This window comes from Dromiciops gliroides, chromosome 3, assembly GCF_019393635.1.
Source record: "Dromiciops gliroides isolate mDroGli1 chromosome 3, mDroGli1.pri, whole genome shotgun sequence".
NCBI lineage: Eukaryota > Metazoa > Chordata > Mammalia > Microbiotheria > Microbiotheriidae > Dromiciops > Dromiciops gliroides.
The window spans coordinates 449,355,333-449,383,075 of NC_057863.1; the positions used below are offsets into that span (position 1 = coordinate 449,355,333).

Genomic DNA, 27,743 nt, shown 5'->3' on the forward strand with positions numbered 1-27,743 from the left:
AGGTACAAAGAATGAAATAATTCCTATTCAAAAGTGGTTGGGAGCAGGGCAACTAGGTGTTGCAGTGGATAGAGCACCAGGCCTGAAGTCAGGAGTACCTGAGTTCAAATCTGGTCTCAGACACTTAACACTTACTAGCTGTGTGACCCTGGGCAAGTCACTTAACCCCAATTGGCTTACGAAAAAAAAAGTGGTTGGGAGAATCAGGAAAACTTTCATGAAGAAGATGGATGGTACATGAGAGGAGTCTTAAAGGATAGAGCACTGGCCCTGAAGTTGGGAGGACCTAATTGAAATCTCACCTAAGACACTTACTAGTTGTGTGACTCTGGGGAAGTCACTTAACCCCAACTGCCTTTATCTAGGGCCATCTCCAGGCAGCCTGATATATATCTTGCCACTGGACACAGATGGGTCTGGAGGAGTGAGGTTGATGACCTTGCCCATCCCCCCTCACTAAAATCCCATTCACTGCAAGTCTTGATATCACCCCAATGTCATGGTCCTCTTCAAGAATGAAGGACAAAGCAAGATAGAGGTAAAGAGGGAGTGCATTCCAGGAATGTGGGATGGCAAGTGCAAAGGCATAGAGAGTGGAGATGGTGTCCTCTGTATGAGGAACAGAAAGAAGGCCAATTTGGCTAGATGAAAGAGTGGGGGAGGGGTGTTAATGATCATTGAGGCTAGAAAGGTTGGTGCCTAGTAGTATAGGGCTTTAAAAGCAAAACAGATGAATTAATATTTTATATTAGAGTCAAAAGAAGCCACTAGCATTAATGGAGTAGGGGAATCACATGTTCAGAGCAGTCACATGGACAGATCTACATTTAAGGAAGACCTACCATGAAGCTATTGCTTGTTTACAAATAGGTGGCAATGAGGACCAATACTCGAGTTGTGGCAGTGGAAGCAGAGAATTGGAGACTCATTACAGAGATAAATGGAATTTACTAATTTTTCCATTTTTAAACAAAATAGTAGAATACATAGAGTTTTCAAATATATTAGAGATAAATATATATTAAATGTATTAGAAGCATATTGTTCTTAAGTATTTTAAATATAAATATATTTTGTAAATAGTACCAGCTCCTGACAGAAAGTTCACTTGAATTGGTTATTTTTTTGCTTGTTTAATAGTTAAGTATTATTATATAATTATTTCAATAGTGAAATCACAGATCACATAGTAACTATTATAGAAATTCACATAATAATTACCATGTGAGACTCCTTTGAATTGTAATTTAATAAAAAAATAGATTCAACGTAATGCTATATTTGAATGGAAATTCTGCTTTGATCTAAGGATGCATTTTTCCTAATTCCTCCAAAGTGTTATAAGGAAAGATTTTATGAAATTAATTTTGGCTCTGAAAAGTTGTATAAGCCCACAATACTAAGAGATTTACAAACAGGAAAAGGAATATCTCTCATATAAACCAATTTCTGTTCTCTGATACTTTGACCACCCTGGGGCAGGCCCTCATCACCTCCAGCTAGACTTCTTGTGTAAATTAGGGGCACATGCTGCAGCAGTTTGGAATGAAGGCTCCCTGAGTTCCAGGAATACAAAAACATGGAGATTTGATCAATTTCTCTGACCCTTTTTAATTCCTTCATTTGGTAACAAATGCCTCTCTAAATGGGTGAATATGTGGAAACCCTATATATGCACAAAGGAACAGAAAAGGAAATAGACACAACACTTATGTGTCCCAAGGTTATTTATTAAAGGATAACTTTTATATCCAGCAAGAGATAGAAAGGGGAAGCTGCAGAACTATTAAGTCACAGCCACACTTAGGTGATGTTGTAGCAGTTTCCCAGATTCACTTCATGTGGTAGCTCCTCCAACAATATGGTTTTGCAGATTTTCCTAAAGTGTGTCAGAGATGCTCTCTCCTTTTGAGGATTCCAGGATGGTTATTGGTGGAGCAAGGTCTCATCTCTTCCCTCTGTTTCCAGATCTAGCCTTTAGGATATATGAGTACAGTACTTGGGTGAGGGGAATTATCTTATGAGATCAGAACATTCTTTGGATGACTCAACATTAGCCAACAAGATGGATTTGGTGTCCAGGTGCTATGAGGCTTCATGGCCCCACTTTCTATATTATTTAGGTTATCTACGATGTTATTCTTAAATGAAGAATGAGGAGAACTCAGCTGGTTCTATGAGTGAAGGCAAAAAAATAAGGGATAATTAACATAGTGTATATATGCCAACTATCTGGAAAGTGTTAAGAAAATGACCTTGGCTTGCTCTCTCAAGAGAATCATCAAAGGCCTTATGCGTTTTCCCTATCCCCCTCTTTTGGTCTTCTACATATGAAATGCTAACTCAGATTCCATAGAAAGAGTCAAGGGGGAAAAAACCCTCTCAATACACTACAATCTTAATGGGAATAAAGAGCCTTATTTTTTAATTTAACTATGTATAAATATGTGTATGCATATATATTCTGTAGCAAACAATATCAATCCATTTATATTCCTCAGAGTACAGAAAGATAGCATTTGCAGTTACAAAATTCTATGATGCAACACCAAATCCTTACAAGTATAATAAAAGGGGGGGAGTATGGAAATACAGAGACCAGATATTACAGAAAGCATTTCAAAAGTTAAAGTTTTATCAGTCCTGACACACTTGAGTTTTTAAGATTCCCGTGCCTCAGTTTCTTCTTCTGTTAAATGAGGGGATTGGACTCCATGATCTCTAAGGCCCATGTCATCCCTAGATCTTTGACACTAGGTACTAGACATATGAGTCATGTGGTTGAGGCTGGAAGCTCCTGATATTTAAGAAAAGACATAAGAATTGAAGCAGGTAGTTTATTTTATAGTAATTTTCAATAAATTAGATTCATTGGCAAGAATTTAGATTCCAGGCCCCAAAGCCAAATTTGGCAAAAGGTTCCCCTTTCCAATCCATCCCCCTTTCCAGCAAAGAATACACACTTTGGCTGTAAACTCTAGTGGATAGGTCTGAAAATATTACAGGGGTATATTATAGGCCTATTATAGCATTAACTTACACTGAAATAACTATTCCTTGAATAATGTCCGCTGGTATGAAGGAGTTAATGCAGCTTTCAAAGGTGCCTAACTTGCAGAATGGGAGTAGCTTCGGCACCGTGAAGATTTGGCTCAGTAGCACCTGTGAAACATGAGCCCAGATTAAATGTCCCTTAAAACAATACACTTGGGACCTGGCAGCTGGCATCAAATCTGATTCACTTCTGTAATGTGGAGCGCAGAGCTCAGAGACTTCTGGTCCCCACAGTATTTTTAATACTGTAGGGAGAACCATAATAACCTTATCATAGTGACAACACAAATGTTCCAATTCATGCAGGAGTTTATGACATCCTGGTTTCATTTTGCTCACCTTTCATAGTACAGGAGAAACCAACTCACAATCTCCTCATGCTGATGCCATGCACCTTCCCTTCCCAATTTCTGCCGCCCAGTTTCATTTTCATCAAACTTCTAGATTCTTTTCTTTCTAAATGAGTCCTCTTTTATTCTTTTCACCTTTAGCATTTGTCCCAACCTTGCTCCATGCATCTGTGTGGTCAGATAAATAAAACCCAGCACAGCAAAACTGGTCAATGTAGCCGGTCACCTGCAATCAAGACATAGGGTAAAAAGCATTGAACTTGGAATTAAGCCCCATTTCCAGGTCATGACTTTGGCTCTTGCTTGCTTCATGACCTTGATACAAGTTGCTAATTTTTTGAGCCTCCGTTCCCACGTTGTCAAATGGGGCTAATGATATTTGGTCAAACTGTATCACAGGATCATATTCTTAGTCAAGTGGCTTAACTTCTCTGACACTCAGTTTCCTAATTTGTAAAAATTAGAATAATAATTCATATACTACCTGCTTCACAGGTTTTTGTGAGGAAGACACTTAGTAAACCTTACAGTGCAATAGAAAGGTGAACTGGTTTTCTAAACACCACCTCAATATTCAGTATTGAGGTCATGATCCAGCTGTGGAGAAGAAATCATTGGTATAGACTGGCTATGCTAAATCCCATCTACCAGTTTGACTGTGGATATTTTTTTTTAAGTCTAGGTTTCACTAGTTCACCTAGGCTGCAAGTGCAATGGACACGCATGGGCCTGGTCCACTCTGATCAAGAAGGAAGCTTTGACCTGCTCCATTTCTGAACTGGGCCAGTTTACCCCTCTTCAGGCAGATTGAAGGTTCACCATATTAATACCAGACTTAATGAGGTCTCCTGATCAGCTTAGCCTTGCTCTAGCTCAGAATTCTCCAACTCAAATAATCAACCGGCCTCAGCCTCTGCAGTAGGAGGGCCTACAGGCATGCACCACCAAACCCTGCTGGCTGTGGGTATTCTGACATGCCAGTTAGAGATGCAGATTTTATCTTCTACCACTTTCTCTTTGTTGACTGATATGACATCTCTACATTAGCCTATTCTCCTCTTGTAGGTGGGTTGCAAAGTTAAGAAGAGCAGTGTCATACAACACATAAGCATTCAGGCTTTTGCGACTAAAATTAGCCTCATTTAGTTCAGTTAAAACTATACTTAGATTCTCTTCTTTGTTTGAGGCTGTCTCCTGAATCCATAAAAATTATGGTTTGATAAAAATCAGAGCCTATTAAAATTTAGCCCAGAAAACTGGTGTGTCAAGAACCAATAGACTCTTTGGGGGGGGGGGAGAGCAGGGCAATGAGGGTTAAGTGACTTGCCCAGGGTCACACAGTTAGTTAAGTGTCAAGTGTCTGAGGCTGGATTTGAACTCGGGTCCTCCTGAATCCAAGGCCAGTGCTTTATCCACTGCACCACCTAGCTGCCCCAAGAACCAATAGACTATTAAACTTGATTTAAAGAAATTATCCTCATCAGCACTTAAATACATAGAATCATTTTCCTTACCTAACTTATCTATAGGAGGGGAAAAAAAGGGAACAAGTGTTTATCAGGTTCTTACTATGTGCCAGGCACTATTAAGGACTTTACAAGTATTATCTCACTTAATTTTCACAATAACCCTAGGAGGTAGGGGCTATTATTATTTCCATTTTAACAGTTGAGAAAACTGAGGCAGATAGTGTATGAATGACTTTCCCACGATCACACAGCTACGAAATGTCTGAGGCAAGATTTGAACTCGAGTTCCTGATTCTAGGACCAGTACACCACTTAGCTGCTTCATTATTTGTAGCTTATTAATAGCATCAAGCCTGTATAGTTGCTACCATTTGTACTTTCTCATAACTGTCATTCTAAAGACTTGTTTTCTTATTTCTCTTAGCATTTTCCTATGCAGAATAAATGGTGATTAAAATGTGCAGGATGACAAGATGGAGCAAACAGTGCTTGTACCACCAGGACCTGACAGCTTCAACTACTTCACCAGAGAATCTCTTGCGGCTATTGAACAACGCATTGCAGAAGAGAAAGCTAAGAATCCAAAACCAGACAAGAAAGATGACGACGAAAACGGCCCAAAGCCAAATAGTGACTTGGAAGCTGGAAAGTCCCTTCCATTTATTTATGGAGACATTCCACCTGGAATGGTGTCTGAGCCCTTGGAGGACCTGGACCCATATTATATCAATAAAAAAGTGAGTGTTCTTGACCAGGCTTATTCTGAGATTACTTGCACATTGCATACTTGGATTGTTAGAGCAACAACACACGCTCTTATTGCCATGAGAACTAAATCATAGTATTTTGCTGCTTAATAAATGAAACATGTTGGCATATTCATTAATAATGGATAGTATTTATGGTGAAAGAAGGAACTCTCCAAAATGCATTATGATGGATTTATAAAAAATAGATTGCTACCTCAAACAGCAGGTGACCTTACATAGTAGGAATTCTTCAAACAGTTTAGTTTCTCTATGGTTATCTGATATATCTTCCGTGTGCACAGATGTTGAAATAATTGCAAATTATAAGTATCCTTAATAAATGTTAGTGTTATTTAGTTCTCTAGCCTGAGACCTGGAGGGTTCTTCACTGTAATCACATTACTTCAGCACTTCAAGGGTTCCATGTTTTCATTCTTATGGGTAGCTTTTCCACTAATATAGGTTGCATCCCCTTCTCACTTTAGTGTATAATTTAATGAGTTTATGTGGCTAAGAAACAGTCATGATGTGCTGGCTCTTCATCTAGTGATGATCCTCCTAAACTGAGCTTCACTGGTCCTCAGATGACAGTGTATCCACAGACACACAATGAAGTCTTCCTACCTTGGTAGCGCTGCCAAAAGATTGCACTTCATTGGAAAAGCCCTTGAGAACTCAGTGTCCCTCCCCCCCGAGACTTTTAATGAAGATGAGACATTGAAATAGGAAATGAGGTTTATATTACATATACTCCACAAATTGGAATATTTTCTTTCTTTTCCCAGAGAAGCCTTATTTTACTTGACAGAATTCACACCCCATCTACAATACACACATCACTCAATCATAGGAACCATAATGTACTCAAAAGAAGTATCTGAAGATGAAATCAAAGGATGGTTATAGCCTCCATTTATTATTCTCAAGAAAATTGGTTAATCATACTATGTTTTTACTTTGTGTTTGTTTAGACCTGTGATTTCATTGGTGTGAGTAGTTCCCAATTGGAGAAAAGCCCTGTGGAGAAAACCCTTTCTCCAATGGAGATGAACAAGCCCTCCCACAGCTCATAGTCTTAGAGTAGCCTAGAGCATTGAGAAGTTAAGTGATTTGTTCAGGGTCATACAGCCAGTGTGTGTCAGAAGTAGGAGCTAAACCCAGACAAGTTCTCCCTGACCCAAAAGCTAGCCCTTTCTCAATTGTACTCTGAGGCTTCTCAATCACACATAGTCTTAGTAAATTGATTTATTTGGATGGTCTTTCATAAGCATAGGACTGAGCAAACAGTTATAAGCCACAAGTACAAGAGAGATGGTAATTAAGCAATGAGATTTTTTTGGTTGTAGTCCACTCATGTCTGAAAATGCCTGAAAAACCTTGAAGAGTCTTGATTTACAACCCCTATCCCCCACCCCCTCATTGCGCGTTGAGTAAGTTCCTGCCAACTGAGGCCAATTTGTTGCTTTGGGCCTGTATCCTTTGAGGCCGTTATGACTAGTACCTCATAATGAGCTTCAGAGCCAATGTCTCCCTCACATGCAATTAGCAACACATATAGAATCAGGACCTGAACACTACTTTAAATCAAGCACATTTTTTTGCCTTGAAGATTTTACAGGAAGTGAGGGGATAATCATTGTCTCTAGTTTTTAATTTCCCTATTTGCATGTTTGTACTCTATTACTATACTGTCAAGTCATGGTAGTTAAGAGCTTATCAATTTTATAACTCCACTTTTTAATCACAAATATGGATACCTATTTTTGTCATTAAAATTAATTTTTGGCAGTAAAGTTGACGTGACCTCTAAAAAGCCAAAGTCCAAAGTAATCTAAGTGATTTTCATGGGTATTTATGTCCTAGGAGTAGTTAAAACTCAAGAGTAAATAATTAAATTGTGAACTACTGTGCATTTTGATATTTCAGACATATACTCTATGCAGTTCCAGAAGCCAACTGTTAATTTTGTGTAGTATGTTTTGTAATGAAAGTATATTATATGTCTTTGTGGTTTGCAAGGCCTTTCCTTTCTCTCCAGCCGCTGATACTCAAGAGTTCCTATTTCAGACCAGTACAGTAGGACAAGCATTATCCCTTCATGTTTCACTACAACTAAACTTGGATTCTCTAGTATTCCAATATTTCACTGTATCTTTGTCATCTATGTGGGTATTCCCTCCAATAATAGGGCATGAAATTCATTTGTGACTGCCCTTCCTATGTAACCCTTGTCCATCTCCTTCTATACACTCCTATAAACCCCTGGGAGCCTTCCTCATATTTCCTTACCATGTAATAGATACCAATGGAGCACTCAGTCTAGTCAGCACTTATTCCTCAATTTTGCTACATGACTTGCCTCAACTCGGGCTAAAAAAAATAGAACCTCCATTGCCCAAAACAGCAGAAGAAAATTGGCATTCAGCCTATGTACTGTTCCCAAGATTATGTAACAACAAATTAACATTTGGGAAGGAACAAATCCATTCTTGTGGATAATTTAGAAACTAAACTCACTCCATGAAATATTCCTATTAAGGAACTTTTTCAGGTGGATATATGTTGCTATAATTGAGAGGGAATACCCTGTGATGATGATATGGAAATAGGAAGCTTTAAAAGCCCTGAACAAAGTCTCAGCCTTTCCAGAATATTGAAAGTAAGAATTTTAAGACTGTTTCTACATACTTTCTTAGATTAGCTTCATTTCTTCAATTCCCTCTAGTTTTGTCTATAGGTACACACTTTGTGAACAATGATTAAACAGCCAGAAAAGTAGTTTGTCAAAATAATAGAGGAAATATGTTTAGAAATGTGTAATTGTCCTATTGATGTAATATTTCACATCTTAAAATCCTTATGTAACTAGAGTGGTATACACAGATCATCTAAAGTGCAAGATATACCTATGGCTCATATAGGTAAGTTTATGTTACTAAATAAAGTTAACATTTTCATTTTCTTCCTGTAACATTTTCCCCTGTGACAAATTCCTTGGATTTTTATTTACCAATCTCTACCTCACTCTTGGGCTGTTTTACAAATGGAATTATTTCATTATGAAAAAGCCTACCTTGGGGCAGCTAGATGGCACAGTGAATAGAGCACTGGCCCTGGATTCAGGAGGACCTAAGTTCAAATCCGGCCTCAGACACTTAACACTTACTTACTAGCTGGGTGACCCTGGGCAAGTCACTTAACCCCAATTGCCTCACAAAAAAACAAAAAACAAAACAAAACAAAAAATCCTACCTTAAATGCCCGAATTATTTGTTCTTTTAAAAATTTGGAATCTTGACAGTATCTTAACCTTTAAAAATTAATTGCATTTTATTTTTGATGAGTAATGTCTTTTGAGTGATGGGTATCTGAAATTAGCTGCATGCTTTTTATTAAAACCAAACTGTAGGCACAGATTGTCCTTGAGGCTTTTCATCACCTGTTTAGCTAAAGAGTTTAGAATGGTGGCAGTTATGACCAATGAAGACGGTTCTGATTCTGATGTTCCCTGCTAGTGCTGACATCAAGGGGAATCTTCCTCAGAGTGAAGGATTCAGCACTGGGTCCAAAGGGATGCAATTCTCTATAACTATCAGGGATTGTGTTGCTTTCTCCAAGACTAGAGCTGTAACTACAGTGCTAAAATGAATCATGTGTCACTGACGTCATCACATTGAGTTAGGGCTCATTCCTGATAATATACTGAATGAGAAAAAGTATCTGTATTCTAGACACCATTGCAGAATCCAACATGAATTGACTGAGGATAAAGTACTGTGTGTTGTAGCTGAGGAGTTTAAAGAGATGGGATCAACACAAATCACACTGGCGCCTTTGTGATGTTCCACAATTATTGTCAGTGAGTTTACAAACATATTACTATTTCCGGTATATAACATGCACCTGAATCTTTTTAACTTCTCTTAAGCAAATTATGTAAGTTTCCCCCCCCACCCCCCAAAAAGATATCATTACCCTTGCTATAATGGTTTAAGCCAAGTTCAGGTAAAATTGAAAACGGTGCCTGGACTTGGTAGAGATTTTCTCATGCACATTCTTACCAAAAGGAAATCTTGGGAACCTTCCTGATCCACAAAGGGTTTAGAACTTGAAAAGCAGAAGGTAAGAACAATGGCATAAGGGCCAGAAGGCAGTAATATCAAAAACAGGATTCTATGCCCTGTTAGAACCAATCAAGTGATGCTCAGAACTGAGTATTAAGCTACATTTTCTTTTATGCTAAATAGAAGGGAACATTTTAGTTGGTGAAAACATTTTTTTTTCTGGTGGTAATCTTTTCATAGTTTTCCTGTGATTGAAAACTTGATTTTGTTACTCTTGATTTTCAGTGAATTTCACCTACTTCTGTTTGTTAGAAAAATATCTTTTTCTTCCTCATATACTTCTGGAAATTATACATGAAAGATCAATTCCATGAAAGGAAATATATTTTAGTAATATATAATTTTATGGGAATAGAATGAGATACCTAAAGTCGTAATTTTTAGAAGTGAGCGAGGTTGTTGTATTATTTAGAAATGTTTCCATACATATTAAATTATAATAATCTGTTTGTTGCAGGGTAGGATGATTTCCCATACTGTTTTTACAGAAATATCTTTTTTTTTTACCCTTTTATCAGTGAATTTGCAAAGGTGCACATTTCACATTTAACAGTAGGTAGGGAATAAACAGCATAAAGACAAAGACATTTATTAAAGTAAATTCAAAGAAGTAGCAATTCTGCCATGCTGCCTCGTGTAGGTTTCTTTTTCATTCCCAGTAGAGAATGACATAGCTTCTTATATTTTTTTTATTCTTCCCTTGAGGAAATTATTTAGTGAAGTAGGAAAAGAACATAACATGGGGCAACATCCTGGTTCAGACAAGAAAGGGACAAGCAGGTTTTCCTGTCTTCCCATGACAGTTCTTTTATTGCCTAATGTCATTAGGGTTCTTGGTTGTCCCTTATGCATAATTCTCATTTTGGAGATGTTTGAGAGGTCACAGGGATCAAAGAAAGTGTCTAATCCGTCATCTTGTTGGTCCCATTACTAAGTCATCCTATTGCCACAGAAATCCTAAGGAAGAAAATCCATTCCTTGAAACCCCACAACTATAAGGGAAATGCAAAAGAACAAATTTCTCAACATCGTGATACAATGTTCCTAGCACCAGGGAGGAGGAAGAGGAGGGCAGGAGTATCAGGTGAATCCATTGCAACAAGAAAGAACAATTATCAATTGCTTCTTTTTGTGGCTCTGGTGAACCCTGAAGAAGTGTGCCTGAAAAACCAATGTCAAAATGGCTGTAAAAGAGATGCTTGTAAATTTTCTGCTGTTGTCAGGTCACCCTTGGAGAAACACTTTCTCCATTAACACAGTGATATCACATTGGCCTATCTGCACCCTGACACTTTTGTAATACAGTCCCTGTGGCCTCTATTATAGTTCAAGATCATTCTTTGGGATAGCTTCATGCTTCTTAGAAAAGACAAATTGAACAATAGTTTGCAGATAGTGCAACATCCAGAATTATGGTCATCTTTATCTTGTATTTCCTTCCATATCTTGTATTTCCTTCCATATATTCTGCATGCAAAAGGTCCAAGACAAGTCTTGAGGTTCACCTTATGAGTATTTAGTAGGATTGGCTCCTCTTGTTTAATGTGGAATGGCATATTCTCAGAGATGAGAACCCTAGGAAGTCTCTGGCTAGTCTTCTCTGACAATCTACTTCAGTACAGACTGAATAATACACTCTACTCTTTTAGCCTGATCTTTTACTTTGGAAGGTCTAGAGGCATAATAATGTAAGTAAGAGTAAATCGTAAATTTGAAAAAAACCAACTTCCCATCAAATTCCTTAAATCAAATTGAAGTAAATAAAACCCCACAATTAGAAGCATGAGTGTTTGGCAAGTTCTGTATTACAAACAACTGGCCAAAGCTATGATTATTATAGCAGAAATATGAAATGGAACTAAGAGATCTCCTAGTGATTTTGAGAAAAAGAAAATAAAGAAGTTCTTCCCCTGGAAAGGTTCTGAAAAATCAATATGTGTGCTTGCCCCAAATGTCTTAGTAATATCCCATATGAAAAAGGCCATTTGAGAGGTAGTACCAAGAAACCTAGAGTGTGCTTTATTTCATTAGGGTTTATTGAAATATCATAATCAAATTTAGGCTACCATAAAGAGTTTTTTTTAATAAACAAGTAACTCATGTGTTTTCATGTAATATAGGCAAAAGATAAGGTGATCACTACCTTCTGTCTTATTCTGAACCTTACATCTAGCATGTCTCTGTCAGGAAGTAATTAGAATGTCTTATCATAGGTCCTCAGGAATTATGAATGATCATTATATTGATCATAATTTGTAGAGCTTTCAAAACTGTTTTACAGTGTTGTTTATATGAATTGTTCTGGTTTTGCTGATTTCATTCTTCATCAATTTATCTTACATTGCTTGTTTTTGTAATGTTGATGTTAGAGCATGAATTGTTCTTCTGGTCCTGCTTACTTCATTCTGCATCAGTTCATATGCCTTTTCCTGTCTCTTTGAAATAATCTATTTTCTCATTTTTTATACCACAATAGTATTACATAACATTCATATACCACAGCTTATTTAGCCATTCCTCAAAGGATTGAAATCATTTAGTTTTCAGTTTTTGCCACCACTAAAAAAAGCTGATATATTTTTTATACATAAAGCCTGTTTCTTTGGTGTCTTTTGGCCATAGGCCTATCAGTAGGTGTTATTCCAAATTGATTTCTAAATCATTTATACCTATTCACAGGTCTGCCAGCAGTGCATCAATGTGCTTGCTCTCTCAGTCGCTCCAATATTTATTTTTCCCCTTCTTTGGCATCTTTGCCATTCTTATATGTATGAGGTAGAATCTCTGAATTGCTTTAACTTGTATTTCTCTGTTAATGATATGGATCTTTTTTATATGACTATAAATAGCATATTTCTTTGCTAGAGAATGTACTGTTCATATACTTTGCCTGTTAATCAATTGGGGAATGACTTTTATTCTTACAAATTTAAATCAATTTTCATATTTCTTGGAAATGAGATATTTGAGAAATTTGAGGCAAAGCTTTTCCCTGTTAATTGTTTCCCCTCTAATCTTAACTTTATTGGATATGTTTGTTCAAACACGTTTTAGTTTCTGTGATAAAAATTAACCAATTTATCTTCTGTTATCCTTCCTATCCCTTGTTTGGTCATAAATCCTTCCCCTTTCCATAGATATAATAATAGATAATTATTTTCCATGTTTCTCAAATTTATTTATGGTTTGACCTTTTCTGTTTAGGGTATGAACAAATTTGGAGCTTATCTTGTTATAAGATGTGAGATGACCTTATCAAATAGAATGATACTGACACCCCCTTAAAAGCTCCAGTTCTTTAGTCAATAAGCATTTATTAAACACCTAATATGTGGAGACACTAATAAGGATTGGGAAAGCCTTCTGGTAGAAAGTTGGATTTTAGCTGGAACTTGAGGAAAGCCAGGAAGTCCAGCAGGCAGAGAGGAAGAGGGAGAGAATTCCAAGCAGGGGAAAGTGCCAGTGAAAATTCATGGAGTCAGGAGATGGAGTATCTTTTAATTTTTTTGGGGGGGGGGGGGTGGTGAGGCAATTGGGGTTAAGTGACTTGCCCAGGGTCACACAGCTAGTAAGTGTTAAGTGTCTGAGGCCAAATTTGAACCCAGGTCCTCCTGAATCCAGGGCTGGTGCTCTATCCACTGTGCCACCTAGCTGCCCCGATGGAGTATCTTTTTGATTAACAATAGCAAGGAGGTCAGTGTTACTGTATTGCAGGAGTGTATGGCAAAAGAGTAAAGTGTTAGAAGAATTAGAACACCTTAGGAAGTCTATGGGAAATTCTGTACCCAGGCTAATGGTATAAATGTATTGGATGATACTTTTTAGTGTGAATAGATCATTTCCTTCCTAAGGCTCTTTTGCACCATTTCCTTTCAATGACTGTCACTTCAAAAGGACAAAACACTAAGAGAACTTCCAATAGAATAAAAATAGAAACATTCCCACTGCCTCGTCCTCTGACATATTCAACACACAATACAATGCTTTATTTTAGTCCTTGAAGCAAGGCCCCTAATTTTAAATTAAACAAGAATAAATGTTCCAATGTTTAGATCATTGCACATTTCCTCTCCTCTGGTCTGACTTTGATGGTGCATTCAGTACTACCACCAGCAGAAAGTACACAAGTACGGTGGTTGAAGTTTTTTTTCTTTCTTATTAGCAATTCTTACGAAGTTTAGGTGAAAGAGTCAGGCTTAAATTAATGTCTAAAATAATAATTCAAAAGGACATAGCTCTTGTACTTATATAAGTGGTTAATATAATGTCTATATTTAGAAAAAGGAAAACCAATCATCCTAGAAACTATAAACCTAAAAAAATTACTATTTCCAATGTAGAAAGGATCCTGGAAAAAAATCACAACCTAATCATTTTCAAAAACATAGAAAAAGAAAAAAAAAAGTACTAGGAGGTAACCTAGTTTTGAAAAGAACAAATATAGAAATAAAGAAAAATAGTTTTGTAAGAAATAAATCCTACCAGAATAAAAGTGCAATGCCACAGATAGAGCAACAAACTTAAAGTGAGGATATTGGCTCTGTCATCTAACTAGATGGCAAGTTGAATAGAACATGGAGGCCTGAAATCCAGAAGGCCTGAATTCAAATCTGGCCTTAGACACTTACTAGCTGTGTGACCCGGGACAAGTCACTTAACTTCTATCTGGCTAAGTTTCCTCAGCTGTAAAATGGTGACTATAATAGCACTTAACCCCTCGGGTTCTCGTGAGGATCAAATGAAATAATATGTGTAAAGTGCCTAGCTTTAAGTAGATGTTTAATAAATGTATATTTCCTAATTTCCCTGAGTGAACCACTTACCCTCCTTAGGCCTTAGTTTCCTGTTCTGTAAAATGAGAGGTTTTGACTAGATGATTTTAGTCTCCTTCCAGCTTTAAATATATGATCCCATGATAGTGATCTGATCTCATATTTTAACTTATTGACAAGTTAGGAAGATATAGGGGAAGATTTTAGTTAAATAAAACAAAACAAAAATCATAATATGAGTAAGCCTCTGATTTTTTCCTCTATAACATAATTATCAGTATTCAAAATATGCAGGTGGTTGATGATCTCATAAATTTGGATAGTCCCTCCAAAAATGACAATTTAATCCCATACATTCTTCTTTATCTTATTCAGCTTGTGTCCACCTCTTCCGTATGCTTTCCACAGAGGGCCTACCCTCTGCACTGGAGGCATCCTTAGTATCTCCTGAAACCAACAGTATGGCAGCATTGAGGCTACCCATCCGCCATTGCTCATACATTTCTCCAATAAAATAAGCATTTATCAAACACCTACTGTGTGCCAGGCACTGGGCTAATCACTTTACAAATATTATCTCATTTGATCCTTATAAAAACCCTGGTATTATTATCCCTGTTTTGCTGTTGAGGAAACAGATTAGGTGACTTGCTAAGGGTCACCCAGTTACTAAATGTCTGAGGATGAATCTGAACTCAAATATCCCCAACTCCAGGTCCAACACTATTCACTACACCACCTAACTATCCTTAAAAATCCTTTACTCAGATTTTCTTTGAAGCTCCTTTTTTTATGCACTGCACATGTTAACACTTACCATACACCTTTCCATTGCTCTCTCTATGTCATTTAAATTCTTCAGAGATTATAGCATTCCATGAGTCATAGCCATATAACAATGCCAGGATGTTTTGGTATTAAAAGACATGTTTTTATTTCTAGGAGAAATTGGGGATTACTAAAGGATACTTATTGATAAATTAGGGAAATATTTAAACTACACATCTTTTAAGTGGATCCCCCAACAATGGACAGTCTACTTTAAAAAATAATATAATCATAAATGGTATAGTTCAATGAAAAGTGGAAACAGATATGAGCAGGAACAATATACATCTGTGTTTTATTAAGATATTTGGATTGGGGAAGAGAAAAAGGCTACTTCCATATACAATAATTTACCTCCATACACCACTCAGTCTTTCCTTAATTTCAGGCATTTTGTTTAATTTACCCATTATATTATTTTATTGACAATTACTTTGGTCTAGAACCATTGATCCTCTCTACCTCCTTCAGTCCCACTTATTCAGATCTGCACATAGTAGCACAAGGAACCAAAACATCTTTTTCATGCTTGTCCATCATAAAAACAGGCTATACTGCTGCTGACCTTTCTTTTTGGTTTGTTCCCTTCCCTGTGGCATCATGCCCCAAGAGGTGTCTACCAGACCTTGAAAGATTACCAGCAGGTTGTGGCTAAAGGAAGAAGAGAAGTAAGGTTGGGTTTTAAATAGATAAACATTCTAGTAGATAGCTGTTGTACTTCCTATTGTCATTTCACCTCTAATTTTGGCCACATTCCGGCAGAGTAAACTTGCTTTATTCAACACATATCTTTGAAATGTTTTTATGTAAAATTTTGCAAATCTAATTATATTTCAAAGATAATACAGAACTTGGCAATCTGAAGTACTACAGTAAATCCAGGAATTTGAATAATGACACAAATTGATTTGTTCTTTAAGACTAGTTTTCATATATCAGACTTAGAGCTAGGTACATCTGCATTTGTGTTTTATCATATTCTTAGAGATAAAAGGGACTTTAGAGATCATCTGGTCCAATGTTCTCATATTACAGAGGAAGAAACTAAAGCCCCAAGAAGATAAAGTGATTTTCACAATAAGTTTCAGAGGAAGGTTTTGAACTGAGGACCTCTGACACACCACACCCCCCCAATCCAGGGTTTACTCAACTTACCCCTTTCTCTGTTTATAACACAGTAAAATCTTAGATCAGGAAGACAACCCACCATTGCAGAAAGAATGCTATCAGGGGAACGGGGTTCAACTCTCCCTTCCGAAGCTTACTACTTGTGTGACCTAGGTTGCCATTGAACTTCCTGGGACCTCATCTGGAAAGTGAGATAGTCTTTGTAACCCTTTCTATCATTAAGTCTAAGATCTTAATCTTTTCTTACATAAGCCTCTCCTTGCCTAGAAAATGGAGAGTCTGGAAATACTTAAGCAATATATGAGATTCCTATATAATTTCCCCTTCATTTTATCTTCTTATTACCTCCACCACCCTTATTTGAAGAAATCAATGCCTAGAACTTCCAATGAGCAAGCCCAGAGGCAAGAAGCCTCTTAGCAGTTCTTACCACTCGAGTTTTTGCTTTTTGATGTCTGACTGTGTGAACAAATAAAGGATCAAGGCTTGGGAGTGTTGATAAAATTACAGCCCCCCCCAAAAAAATAAAAGGATTTTTGCTGTTGAGTTGTTTCAGTCATGTCTGACTTTTCATGGCCCCATTTGGAGTTTTCTTTGCAAAGATACTAGAGTTATTTTGCCATTTCCTTCTCCAGCCCATTTTATGGGTGAGAGACTGCGGCAAACAGGGTTAAGTGTTTTGCCCGGAATCACATAACTACTAAGTGTCTGGGGCCAAATTTGAACTTATGAAGGTGAGTCTTCCTGATTCCAACTTCAGTGCTCTATCCACTGTGCCACCTAACTGCCCCCACCCCAAAATGGATTATCTTTTATAAAATATTAAATGTTGTTGTACCTAAAACTTGAGCAATTCCCTGACAAATTCCAATGATAAAATTTTGCATATTAGGTGGCCATACTATAAAGGGAACATCTTTTGGGCACTACTACAAAGAGACAAAATAACTCCTTAAATAACATTATAATTACCATTATAGAACTTTTCAAATTACACTTATATTATATTTTAAGACAGAGAAAATATTTATCTCACAGCGACACAGTGAATTAGGTATTCTAGGTCTTCTTTTGTATACTCATGCCCCAAACTCACACCTCCCTCCCTAACTTCATTCCTTCTCTATGACCTCTTTTACTAAGGAAATCAAAGCCATCCACTAGGACAGGTTCATCTCCTCCACTCAAACCACAAAGCCTTTCCTCATCCTCACCTACTCTTGCCTGCTTTGACCCTTTCTCTTTGCCAAGACTAAGCCATGTGCCTTTCACCACCCCTAGGAGCTCACCTTATAAACTACTCTCTCTTATTTTGAGTTTCTCCCTATCTATAGGCTACTTCCCTGCCTACTACTACTTCCATTCCTACTACAAACAATACTTACAATAATTAATATAATAAAAGATAAGGCCATTGCTACCAGAAATTACATAAAGGTCCTTGTTAAAGAACATGCACATTGATTAATTCAGATTTTTCAAGGAAAGGATAAAAACTGTACAACATAACACAGCAGGTTGCAAGAATTGCTAACCCTCTGGATATTTATAAAGGCATCATCAAGTAGCCAAAATGATATATCAAAATTATGTGTAATTAAGAGCTCCCATCCTTCATAAACTAACAGATTCCCATGCTACAAAAGCAAATCTCATGATATCCTTGAGATTTCAACAAATAAATTGTACTAAAACTGGAGCATTATCACAGATAGAACTGGTGACTGTGACTGCTTGTAACAATGACCCGTAATGATTTTTAAACATTTTAAATAGGTGTTGACTTAGGAAATAGGCATACCCTTCAAACTACAGGGAAGAAAAACTCTCAAAATACAGAAACTTTGTGAAAGAAATTAAAACCTAGTCATCCTATTTGCTACTAGAGTTGTCCCAAAGATGATTTTGACGAGCCTAAAGAAGATGGTCTTAATATTAAAATACATTTATTATTAAATTACAAAAAGTCCATGGACAACTCTAATAACCCAGATGATTCTAACAGTTTCCCAATTGATAGCAGGCCTAAGGAGGGTAACTTATTTTACTTATGTCATGTAAGTAGTAAATTTCATACCTAAGATTTGAACCCAGCCTCTCTCAGTCCAGAAACAGTGCTCTTTCTGCTCTAAGTGGTCTCCCTCCCTGATCTAAGAATTTAGTGTACCACAAATAGATTTCTCCCCTCTCCAATACATCCTCCTCAGAGCTTCCAAAAATAATCTTCCTAAGACATTCTGATCACATCATTTCCTTGTTCTAAAGCTTTCAGTGATTCCCTACAGCCTCTAGTATAAAAGGCAAACACCTCAGCCCAGCCTTTAAAGAACTCTGCTATCTTGTTCTAACCTATCTTTCAACCCTTATTAAATATGGCTCCCTTTCATACAGTCTGTGTTCTAGCCAAAATGGACCATTTCCCCAAACTGAACATTGCATTTCCTGTTCCTTATGCCTGGGGTGTCTTCTCCTCCTCTCTCCCTATGCAAATCCCCCATGAAAACTTCTTTAAACCCCTCTAGCCAATCGCTTGTGAATATATTTCCCTCCTTCAGTTACCTTGAATAGTCCTTGAATTTGTACATATTTTTCTATAATCTATAATGGTCTCTTTTTTTTGTGGGACAATTGGGGTTAAGTGACTTGCCAAGGGTCACACAGCTAGTAAGTGTCAAGTGTCTGAGGCTGCATTTGAACTCAGGTCCTCCTGAATCCAGGGCCGGTGCTCTATCCATTGCGCCACCTAGCTGCCCCTATAACAGTTTCTTTAGAGCAGAAAGGTGGCACAATGGGTAGAGTTCCTGGCTTGGAGTCAGGAAGACCTGGTCTCAGACACTAGCTGTGTGTCCCTAGGCAAGTTATTTAACCCTATTTGCCTCAGTTTCCTCATCTGTAAAATCAGCTGGAGAAGGAAATAGCAAACCACTCCAGTATCTTTGCCAAGAAAATCCCAAATGGGGTCACAGAGAGCTGGACATGACTGAAAAAATAATCGAACAATCTTTTCAGATTTCTCACTATTTAAAAGGTGTCTTAACTTTTCCTCCCCTCCCGCAATAATTCTGAATTAGGTGTTTTACTACACTTACTGTTAAATAAGGGAAACACTGAGAGCCAGATCTAACAATTGAAAAAAAAAAAGATTAGAAGGCCTAACATATTTTAGCTAAGTCTAGGCTACATCAGGGGTTTTTTTTTGTTGTTGTTTTGTTTTGTTTTTCTGATTCTATGTGCCCAAACTCCCATGGGCAAAGGCATTGTCATCACACTAAACTGCACAAGTCTGTTCATGTTGCTCACTGCACAATGATCTCAAAAGGCATTTTGGAGACAGAAGTATTGAATGAAAAGGGTAAAAAAGAGAGAGAAATGATACTCACAGCTATAAGTTGTGGTTACAATCATGCACAAATGTCAAGCTTCCTCTGCTCTAAATAGTATTTGTTAAAGCTTTCTTTATATTCTACAATCTCATTCCTAAAAAAGCAAAAGGAAAAGAAATGTACAGTGAAGGACTGGATTTAGAGCTTGTCTATCTTTAGTGAGTAAGTAGCACTTAGTGCTGTATTATTTGTCCAGTAGACACACAGTAAATGTTTGTGGGTGATTCCTCTATACTTATTTAGAAAACGAGAGAGAGAGAGAGAGAGAAGAAAAACATTAAATCGATGAGCTGAACCCTTTCCAAAAGAAGCCGTTGAAAAGGATTAAAAGGAGAAAATGTGTAGTCAATAGGCTCTGTCCAAAAAAGACATTCTCCCATTAAAAAAAAAAAAAAACTTATGTAAATATACATTTTAAAAGGCTAGGAGAGGAAGATTTCAGCCTTCTTGTCTTAAACTATGATCTCTGGAGTACACTTTTGTTTTTTTTTTGTTTTGTTTTGTTTTTTGTTTTTAGTGAGGCAATTGGGATTAAGTGACTTGCCCAGGGTCACACAGCTAGTAAGTGTTAAGTGTCTGAGGCCAGATTTGAACTCAGGTACTCCTGACTCCAGGTCCGGTGCTCTATCCACTGCGCCACCTAGCCGCCCCCTGGAGTACACTTTTTCATACTGAGTAAAATAAAATAAATTTTTAAAAAGAACTGAAATAGAATATCACCAGTGCTTAGCACGGTGCTCAGTACATAATAGGTGCTTAATAAATGTTTGTTGATGACTTAATTTTTAAGCTTCTTTTCAGCTCTAAAATGCTATGAACATCCATTATTAGACCCTCCCCCCAAAGAGGTCCTTCATAAAGACAAAGGTTTTTTCACCCCCTGGTACCTCTATCTGAAGATGAGTGAGGGTGTTTAGAAAGAGGAGGAACACAATTCTGGATCTCCATATCACCTCTTTGTGTTTTTATCTTTTCAAGGCTTTTTGTTCAAATAATCATAATTTGTAAAAATCAATTTCATTCACATTTTCTGAGAACACACAGAACATGCATGCAAGGCAAACCAGCTTGGGGTATTGGGTTATCCCTAAGTATTCCTAAAGGCTTTGAGCCTTCCTTCTCTTCTGCATAAGCACTACATGGGAGTCATATGGGATTAGAATTTTGTCAGTTAGCTTAGAAATCCAAATATGAAACTCAGCACTCCAGGACATCTGACACTCTCCAGGGAACTTTGGTTCCAGAAATCGATGATTGGATTGCACCCATCTAAGTAAAGAGTGGGTTTTGTTGTTTTATTCTGCAACACATGGAAATAATATTTGTTTCATAAGCATTGATGGTAGAATTTATCTCAGGATAAAAATAGTTCTTGTTCTCTTGAAAATTCTCTGGAATTATTTTTATAATGTCTGAATGGTGAAATTTGCTACCACGATAGAAAAAAAATTTTACGTGAAAGGTTTTTAAAAAAAATAATTATCAAAGCCTGCACATATTTAAGAACTTCCTTTCTCTTTCATACACATTTACCATCCTAGCACCAAGTTTGCTTGATGTCTACAGATTTCTTATGTGTTAGGATAGGATGAAAAGAAAAAAAACTGCCACCTCCAAAGTCAAGTGTAGACATACTACAAGGAAGCAGCAGGTAAGTGGGCCTGCCAGATTTCTTCTGTAAGTTAAAAGTTATATTCATAATACATATGTGGAAAATTCACATGTTTTATACTGGTTTATCCTATATAATGGAGATAAATCATGATGGCAAATTTAGGATGTTCCGTTTAATTTTTAAAATGCTTAAACTTTGATACTCTCCTGTTGTGTTCCTTTCTTTACAGACTTTTATAGTATTGAATAAAGGGAAGGCAATCTTCCGATTCAGTGCCACTTCTGCCCTGTATATTTTAACTCCTTTCAATCCTCTTAGGAAAATAGCTATTAAGATTTTGGTACATTCATATCCTTTTTCAATGTATTGATTTCAAATGTCACTCTCTGACATCTGCTCTTTGTCGATGTATTTTTAAATGTGGTTCATAAATGAGTTTGGTAGCAGTTTTTATCCTTTTGGGTTGGTCAGTATATTAGACTTTTGCCTTCTAGAAACCAGTGGGTTCCAAATCTAGTCAGTTACATAAATGCCATAGAAATAAACAGAATCTTTAGAAGTTACTTAGATTTTTGACCTCGTGGACTTACAATGTGTGTTTGTTCAGAAACTATGACTTCCAAGTCAAAAGATTTTGATTGTTTGTTCTGGACCTGAACCTGCGTCAGGCTACATCCAGGCTCTGTCACTTATTACTTATGTGACCTTGAGCAAGTTACTTAACCTCTTTAGTTTTCAGTTTCCTCATCTATAAAATCAAAATTGAACCAGATTACCTTCCTGCTCTAGATATTTCTAGCATGGAAATCTCTTTGCCTGAAATCTATTGATCAGCTACACCTCACTGATTTACAGTCTGAAACTATAGTATGGGGTTACCTGGAGCACTGAAAGGTAAAATGACTGTGCTCATAGTCTCACAGTTACTAGCTCCAGAGGTAAAAGTTGAACCCAGATCTTTCTGACTACAGTACTGACTCTCGAGACACTGTACTGCATTGCTTCTCAGAGTTTGCTACCCCAAATATTGTGCAAGGTTATGTTGCCTGTACTTCCTTTGTGCGATGTTTGTCATTGTAGCACAAAGTTTGCCTTCATCTTGGCAAATTTTCTTATTCAAAGTGTCCCAAAAAGTCTTTGTGCACTTTAAAGTTGCTTTGGATTACTAAAGCTTTTGTTAATAAGAGCCCTTCTACTAAATCTGTTTGTCTCCTATCAGAAAACGCATTCTCTGACAGTCTGACAATGACTCAGTTATCAGTCATTTGAGTGGTTAATTTATCAATATCAAATTATAATAATTTTAAAGTTAGCTTTCTGAGTGTTTTTCAAGCAATAGCTAAACTAAAATATCCAAAAAAATAAAAACGAAGAAATATTTAAAAATAAAATTTGTCATAGCTCATCTCCTAATATTAAATTCCTTTTTAGTTCTTGGTTTCCATATCTGTAAAAAATGAGGACATTGTATTAAGTGACCTCTGAAGTCTCATCTCTAAATATATGATCCACATAGATCAAATACAAATCTATGTATTCACATTAAACATACAATTTCATTTTAAAACCTATGGTTGTGTGGTTTCATTAATTACATAAATGTGTATTTCATGAGGCTATTAAAATAACTTCAAAATTATAAAGATCATGTTTGGGACAATATTGATGCCAATGGAAGTTGTCTTTCAATATTCAGCTCTTGGCGCCATCGTGTGGCCATTTTCTGAAAATTCTCCTTTTCTCTAGGAAAAAAACCAAGCGAGAGAAACAAAATGGTAGGGAAAGAATATTGGTCCAGGAATCAGAAGGCCTAGGTTCTAGTCTAGACTCCGACATTAACTAGCTCTATGACAATAGTCAAATTATTCAATCTTAGACTAAATGATCTCTAGGCTCCCGTTCAGCCCTATGATTCCATGTTGAATTTTCACTCCTTCTGTTTTATTATTATTATTTATTACTAAGGCTAGGTCGCCATGAATATAGCAGAATTGGATATGACTGAAATATGGGCTACTGTTGCTTTTAATCGTTCTATCATTGGGCTTCTCTTTTCGGAGCGCTCACTCATTCCCATGGCTTCGACTATCATTTCTTTGCAGAAGACTCTCACATCTGGGTAGCTCTAGCACCAACCTTTCGTCTGAGCTATATTTCCAGGTTCCTACAAAACATCTTCCCCTCTATGTCCTACCAACACCACAAGCTCAACATCAATCAATAAGCATTTATTAAGCATTTTTTATGGGCCAAACATTGTGCCAGTCACTGGAAATACAAATAGAAAAATGAAACATGTCTTACCTGTTCCCCCTAAACCTGATGCTTCTCCTTCTGACTTTAATATTTCTGTCAGTGACTACTACTTAATCAGACAGTGATGTTTGAAACACCCTTGTATATAACCAGTCATCAACTTAAGTCTATTCTATCTCTGCAACATCTTTCATATTCATTCTTTCCTCTTTATCTCTACTTCTTCCAGCAAAGTACAATCCCTCATTATAAACCACTCCTACTACTGTAGCACTCTCCTTTACCCTCCCTTCCAGTCTATCCTTCATACTCTTAACATGTTAATCTTCCATATTCATAGATTTGGAAATGCCCCTTATCTGCTTTAAAAAAAATGTCAATGTCCTATTACTTCCTGAGTAAAATTCAAATTGCTTCCTAACATTCAAAGCCCCCATAATCTAGCATCATCCTACCTTTCTGGCCTTATTTAATATTCCTCCACTTAATGAACTCTGCTTTAACAAAACTCAATTACTTTGTTCCCCCAAATATGTGTTGCCCTTTTTTATGTCTATATTTACATTTTCTATTCCCATCCATTCTTTAAAGCCCAACTCAAGTGCCATCTCCTCTATTAAGCGTTCCCTTAGGCTCTTTCTCATAACATCTTTCCTTTCAGACCTCACACAGCACTTTGTATCATAACTTTCAGATGCACTTCTGAGATATTATTATGCATTATTATTATTATCTTACCCCCATGAGAATGTAGGCTCTTTGAGTTTAGGAAAACTCTCTTTTCCAAACTTTATATCTCCCCTTGCACCTAAAACAATCTTATTCAGAAAGTTGGCACTTAAGAAATATATATCAAATGGAATGAAGCTGAAGTAAATATCATTAACAGCAAAGAATACAAAAAGATCATTGTCTCAACATGCTTGGTGAGGTTTTTTTTACAAAATAAAGAGGGGAAAGCTCACCCAATCTCAGTCATATCCAATCCTATTTGTATAAACCTGACCTAAAAAGTATATCTCAAAAACTAGCATCATGCTACCCTTTGACCATGGACTACTTTAATTTATGAACCCAAATGGGATAGACCTTAATTCATAAATATCAAACTCAAGGATGGGAGGGTGCACAGTGTACTTTCAGCAATTTGCTCTTTTGTCCTATGAATGAGTTAAAGCTATTTCTTTCTGGTAGAAAACTGCCCAACTCAGTTCTGCATGAACAGTGCCCAAGGAGTTTGGTGTAATACATTACTTCCCCTTTGCTAGCTTTATGTAAAAGATATTCCTATATTATTTTGTGCTTTCCTTAACTATTACCTACATTATTCAGCATGCTAATTATGTGCACTATTTTGACAAACTGCGTGTTTATGACAATGAGCAATCCTCCCGACTGGACGAAGAATGTAGAGTAAGTTAACTATGTTATCTTATATCACTTCTATAACCTGAGTATGCATAGTTTAAGACTTATCATTTGGATCTTTATATTACATTTTTATGGAGTCACTGTACTTATTCCTTTGGGAGATAACAGTACCCCCAAACTATCAAACAATAAGCATCTAACAAATACCTAGTATGTCTCAGGCACTGTGCTAGGCATTGGGGATATGAAGCAAAGATGAAACAATCCTTGCCTCTAGGAGCTCACAGTCTAGCTGGGGGAGATAATTTGTGTGTGTGTGTGTGTGTGTGTGTGTGTGTGTGTGTGTGTGAAATTTATTTACTCATTTATTTATTTGCTTGTTTATTTATTTGTGTGTACACATGAGTATATATGCACATGTGTATATACATGTATGTGTGTATCTACGTACATATGTATATGCCTATGTGAATCCCTAGAGCCATACAGATATTGCTTGCTTCTGGACTTGTTCCATGGCTAGATATTCAACCTATGACTCACCACCTGGCTCACTTCTCCTCACCCTTGAATGCCACGTTTAGGTAGGGGTCCCTTCCTCCATCTACCCTAGATCTGACTTTGAGTGTCAAGCAGACAGAACTTTCTAAGTGAAATAAGTAAAAAATGAATAGACTAAAAGATGTTGTTCATCTCTAAATAGAATGATACGTATTGGAAACAGTATTGAAAACCCAACACTAGCTTGGGTTATTTTTGCCATTAAATTTTAATTTTTTATTACTCTTCACTGCTACAAGCTTAGTGATTATGGTTCTACTTAATGCCAATGAAATGTGCCTTCCTTGACAGTTTTCCTGTTTTCTGTGAGAAGAAACACAAGTAGAAGAGAAAGAAAAATAAAGTTGTTCTGGCCTTGTTCTTCACAAAACATCAATGAAACGCAATTATAGCTTTCCGAAGAAAAGTATTTTATGCTTCTGACATATTATTGATTGGCTGATCTGTCATATGAGGGCATTAAACAATTCCCAGGAGGTTCTATTAATTTATGGCATTACCACATTATATTAGAACATAGCAATGCCAGTTCAGCTCTAGCAAAATACCATAAAATCATAGATTTAGACCTAGAAGGAAACTTAGAAATCATCTAGTCCAACATACTCATTTTTGAGGTGAGGATACAAAGCCCCAAGAAAGTAATCAATTTGCCCAAAGTCACAGGAAGTAAATAGAGCCAGGGTTCATAACCAGACCCTTTGTCTCCAAATCCAGTTCTCATTCCACTATACCGAAGCTTCTTAAACTGGGGGTTGGGACCCCATAAGGGGGTCACATAACTGAATGTGGAAGTCATGAAAGATTTGGCAACATTAAAAGATTAAGAAGCTTTGGTATATACCTATATACCTGGGGTCCCGTAAAAAGGGCTTGCGAGTAGAAAGAGTTAAAGAAGCCCTGTACTATATACCACAATACCTCCTCATATTGTTCTCACATAGCTGAAAAATAACATATCATTTTTCTTTTTCATTTGCACACTTCATATTGCTTTATATGTATTTTATTTTTGAGATTGAGTTCTTACCCAGGCTCAAAGTACAGCAGCCATTCACAGGTTTCACCCTACTACTGACTGACCCAGAAGCTTAGACCTGCTCTGTATCCAGTCTAGGTTAGTACATCCTTCCTTAGGCAACCTGGTGACCCTCCCACACCCAGAGGCTTAGTTCATAAACCTAATTAGTTTGGTCTTACTGCAGCTCAGAATCCACCAGCCTCAGCTGCCTCAGTAGCAAGGACTACAGGAATGTGACACTATGCTGGCTATCATAGTCATTCCTAAATATATTCCCCACCAACACATCCAGAAACACACACACATACATACATGGCCCTCTCTTCTAACAAAGACACAGTTTAGCAAAATTAATCAATAGAGTCATTATATTTGAGAGCATATCAATTTATAATTTTAAAAGTACTAATATAACTAATTTTCATAAATGTAATTTATATAGAGAGAATATTGTCTTATCTATGATAAATGTACATTTGAACTAGTTCCATTTCTTTGCAGTTTTATCTATTTCATTAAATGTGTGATAAAGAATGTTCTATAAAGAAAAAAAAGCAATTTATTCGTTTTTTGTATATTTGCTACCAGGTACACTTTCACAGGAATATATACATTTGAATCACTTATAAAAATCATTGCAAGGGGTTTCTGTTTAGAAGATTTCACTTTTCTCCGGGATCCATGGAACTGGCTTGATTTCACTGTCATTACATTTGCGTAAGTATTTTTTGAAACTTAATTGAGAATAAAATTTGCATTTTGCATGCCTTTTGCTTTAAAGTCTGGGCTTCCTATTTTTAAAGGAAGTTTTATGATGATTTACAGATTCAAATTCATATGTTTTGGTTTCATAGTTACAATCTTATTAAGGGTTACAATCTTATTAAGATCTCAGAACACTTGAAACAATTTACTTACCCACCAGTAGTAGCGCTAAGGAAATTTTCAGTTACCAAAAAACTCTATTCATGACATTTATTTGACAGTCATTGATTTATACATAGATACATATATGTACATAACCACCTACATTCTCACTCAGATATACACATACTATTTCAG

General features: G+C 36.7%; 1 protein-coding gene across 3 annotated transcripts in view; it reads left to right on the forward strand.

The window, feature by feature from the left end:
- The window catches only part of LOC122751490 (sodium channel protein type 1 subunit alpha), a 209,111-nt gene that overhangs the window by 71,650 nt on the left and 109,718 nt on the right, over positions 1-27,743 (forward strand). For all 3 annotated transcript variants that reach the window (XM_043998558.1, XM_043998559.1, XM_043998560.1), the window contains exons 3-6: positions 5,298-5,610; positions 21,702-21,820; positions 25,052-25,141; positions 27,270-27,398. In XM_043998558.1, coding sequence (XP_043854493.1) covers positions 5,347-5,610; positions 21,702-21,820; positions 25,052-25,141; positions 27,270-27,398 — 602 coding nt within the window. In that variant the 5' untranslated portion in view covers positions 5,298-5,346. The remainder of the gene's footprint in view (positions 1-5,297; positions 5,611-21,701; positions 21,821-25,051; positions 25,142-27,269; positions 27,399-27,743) is intronic.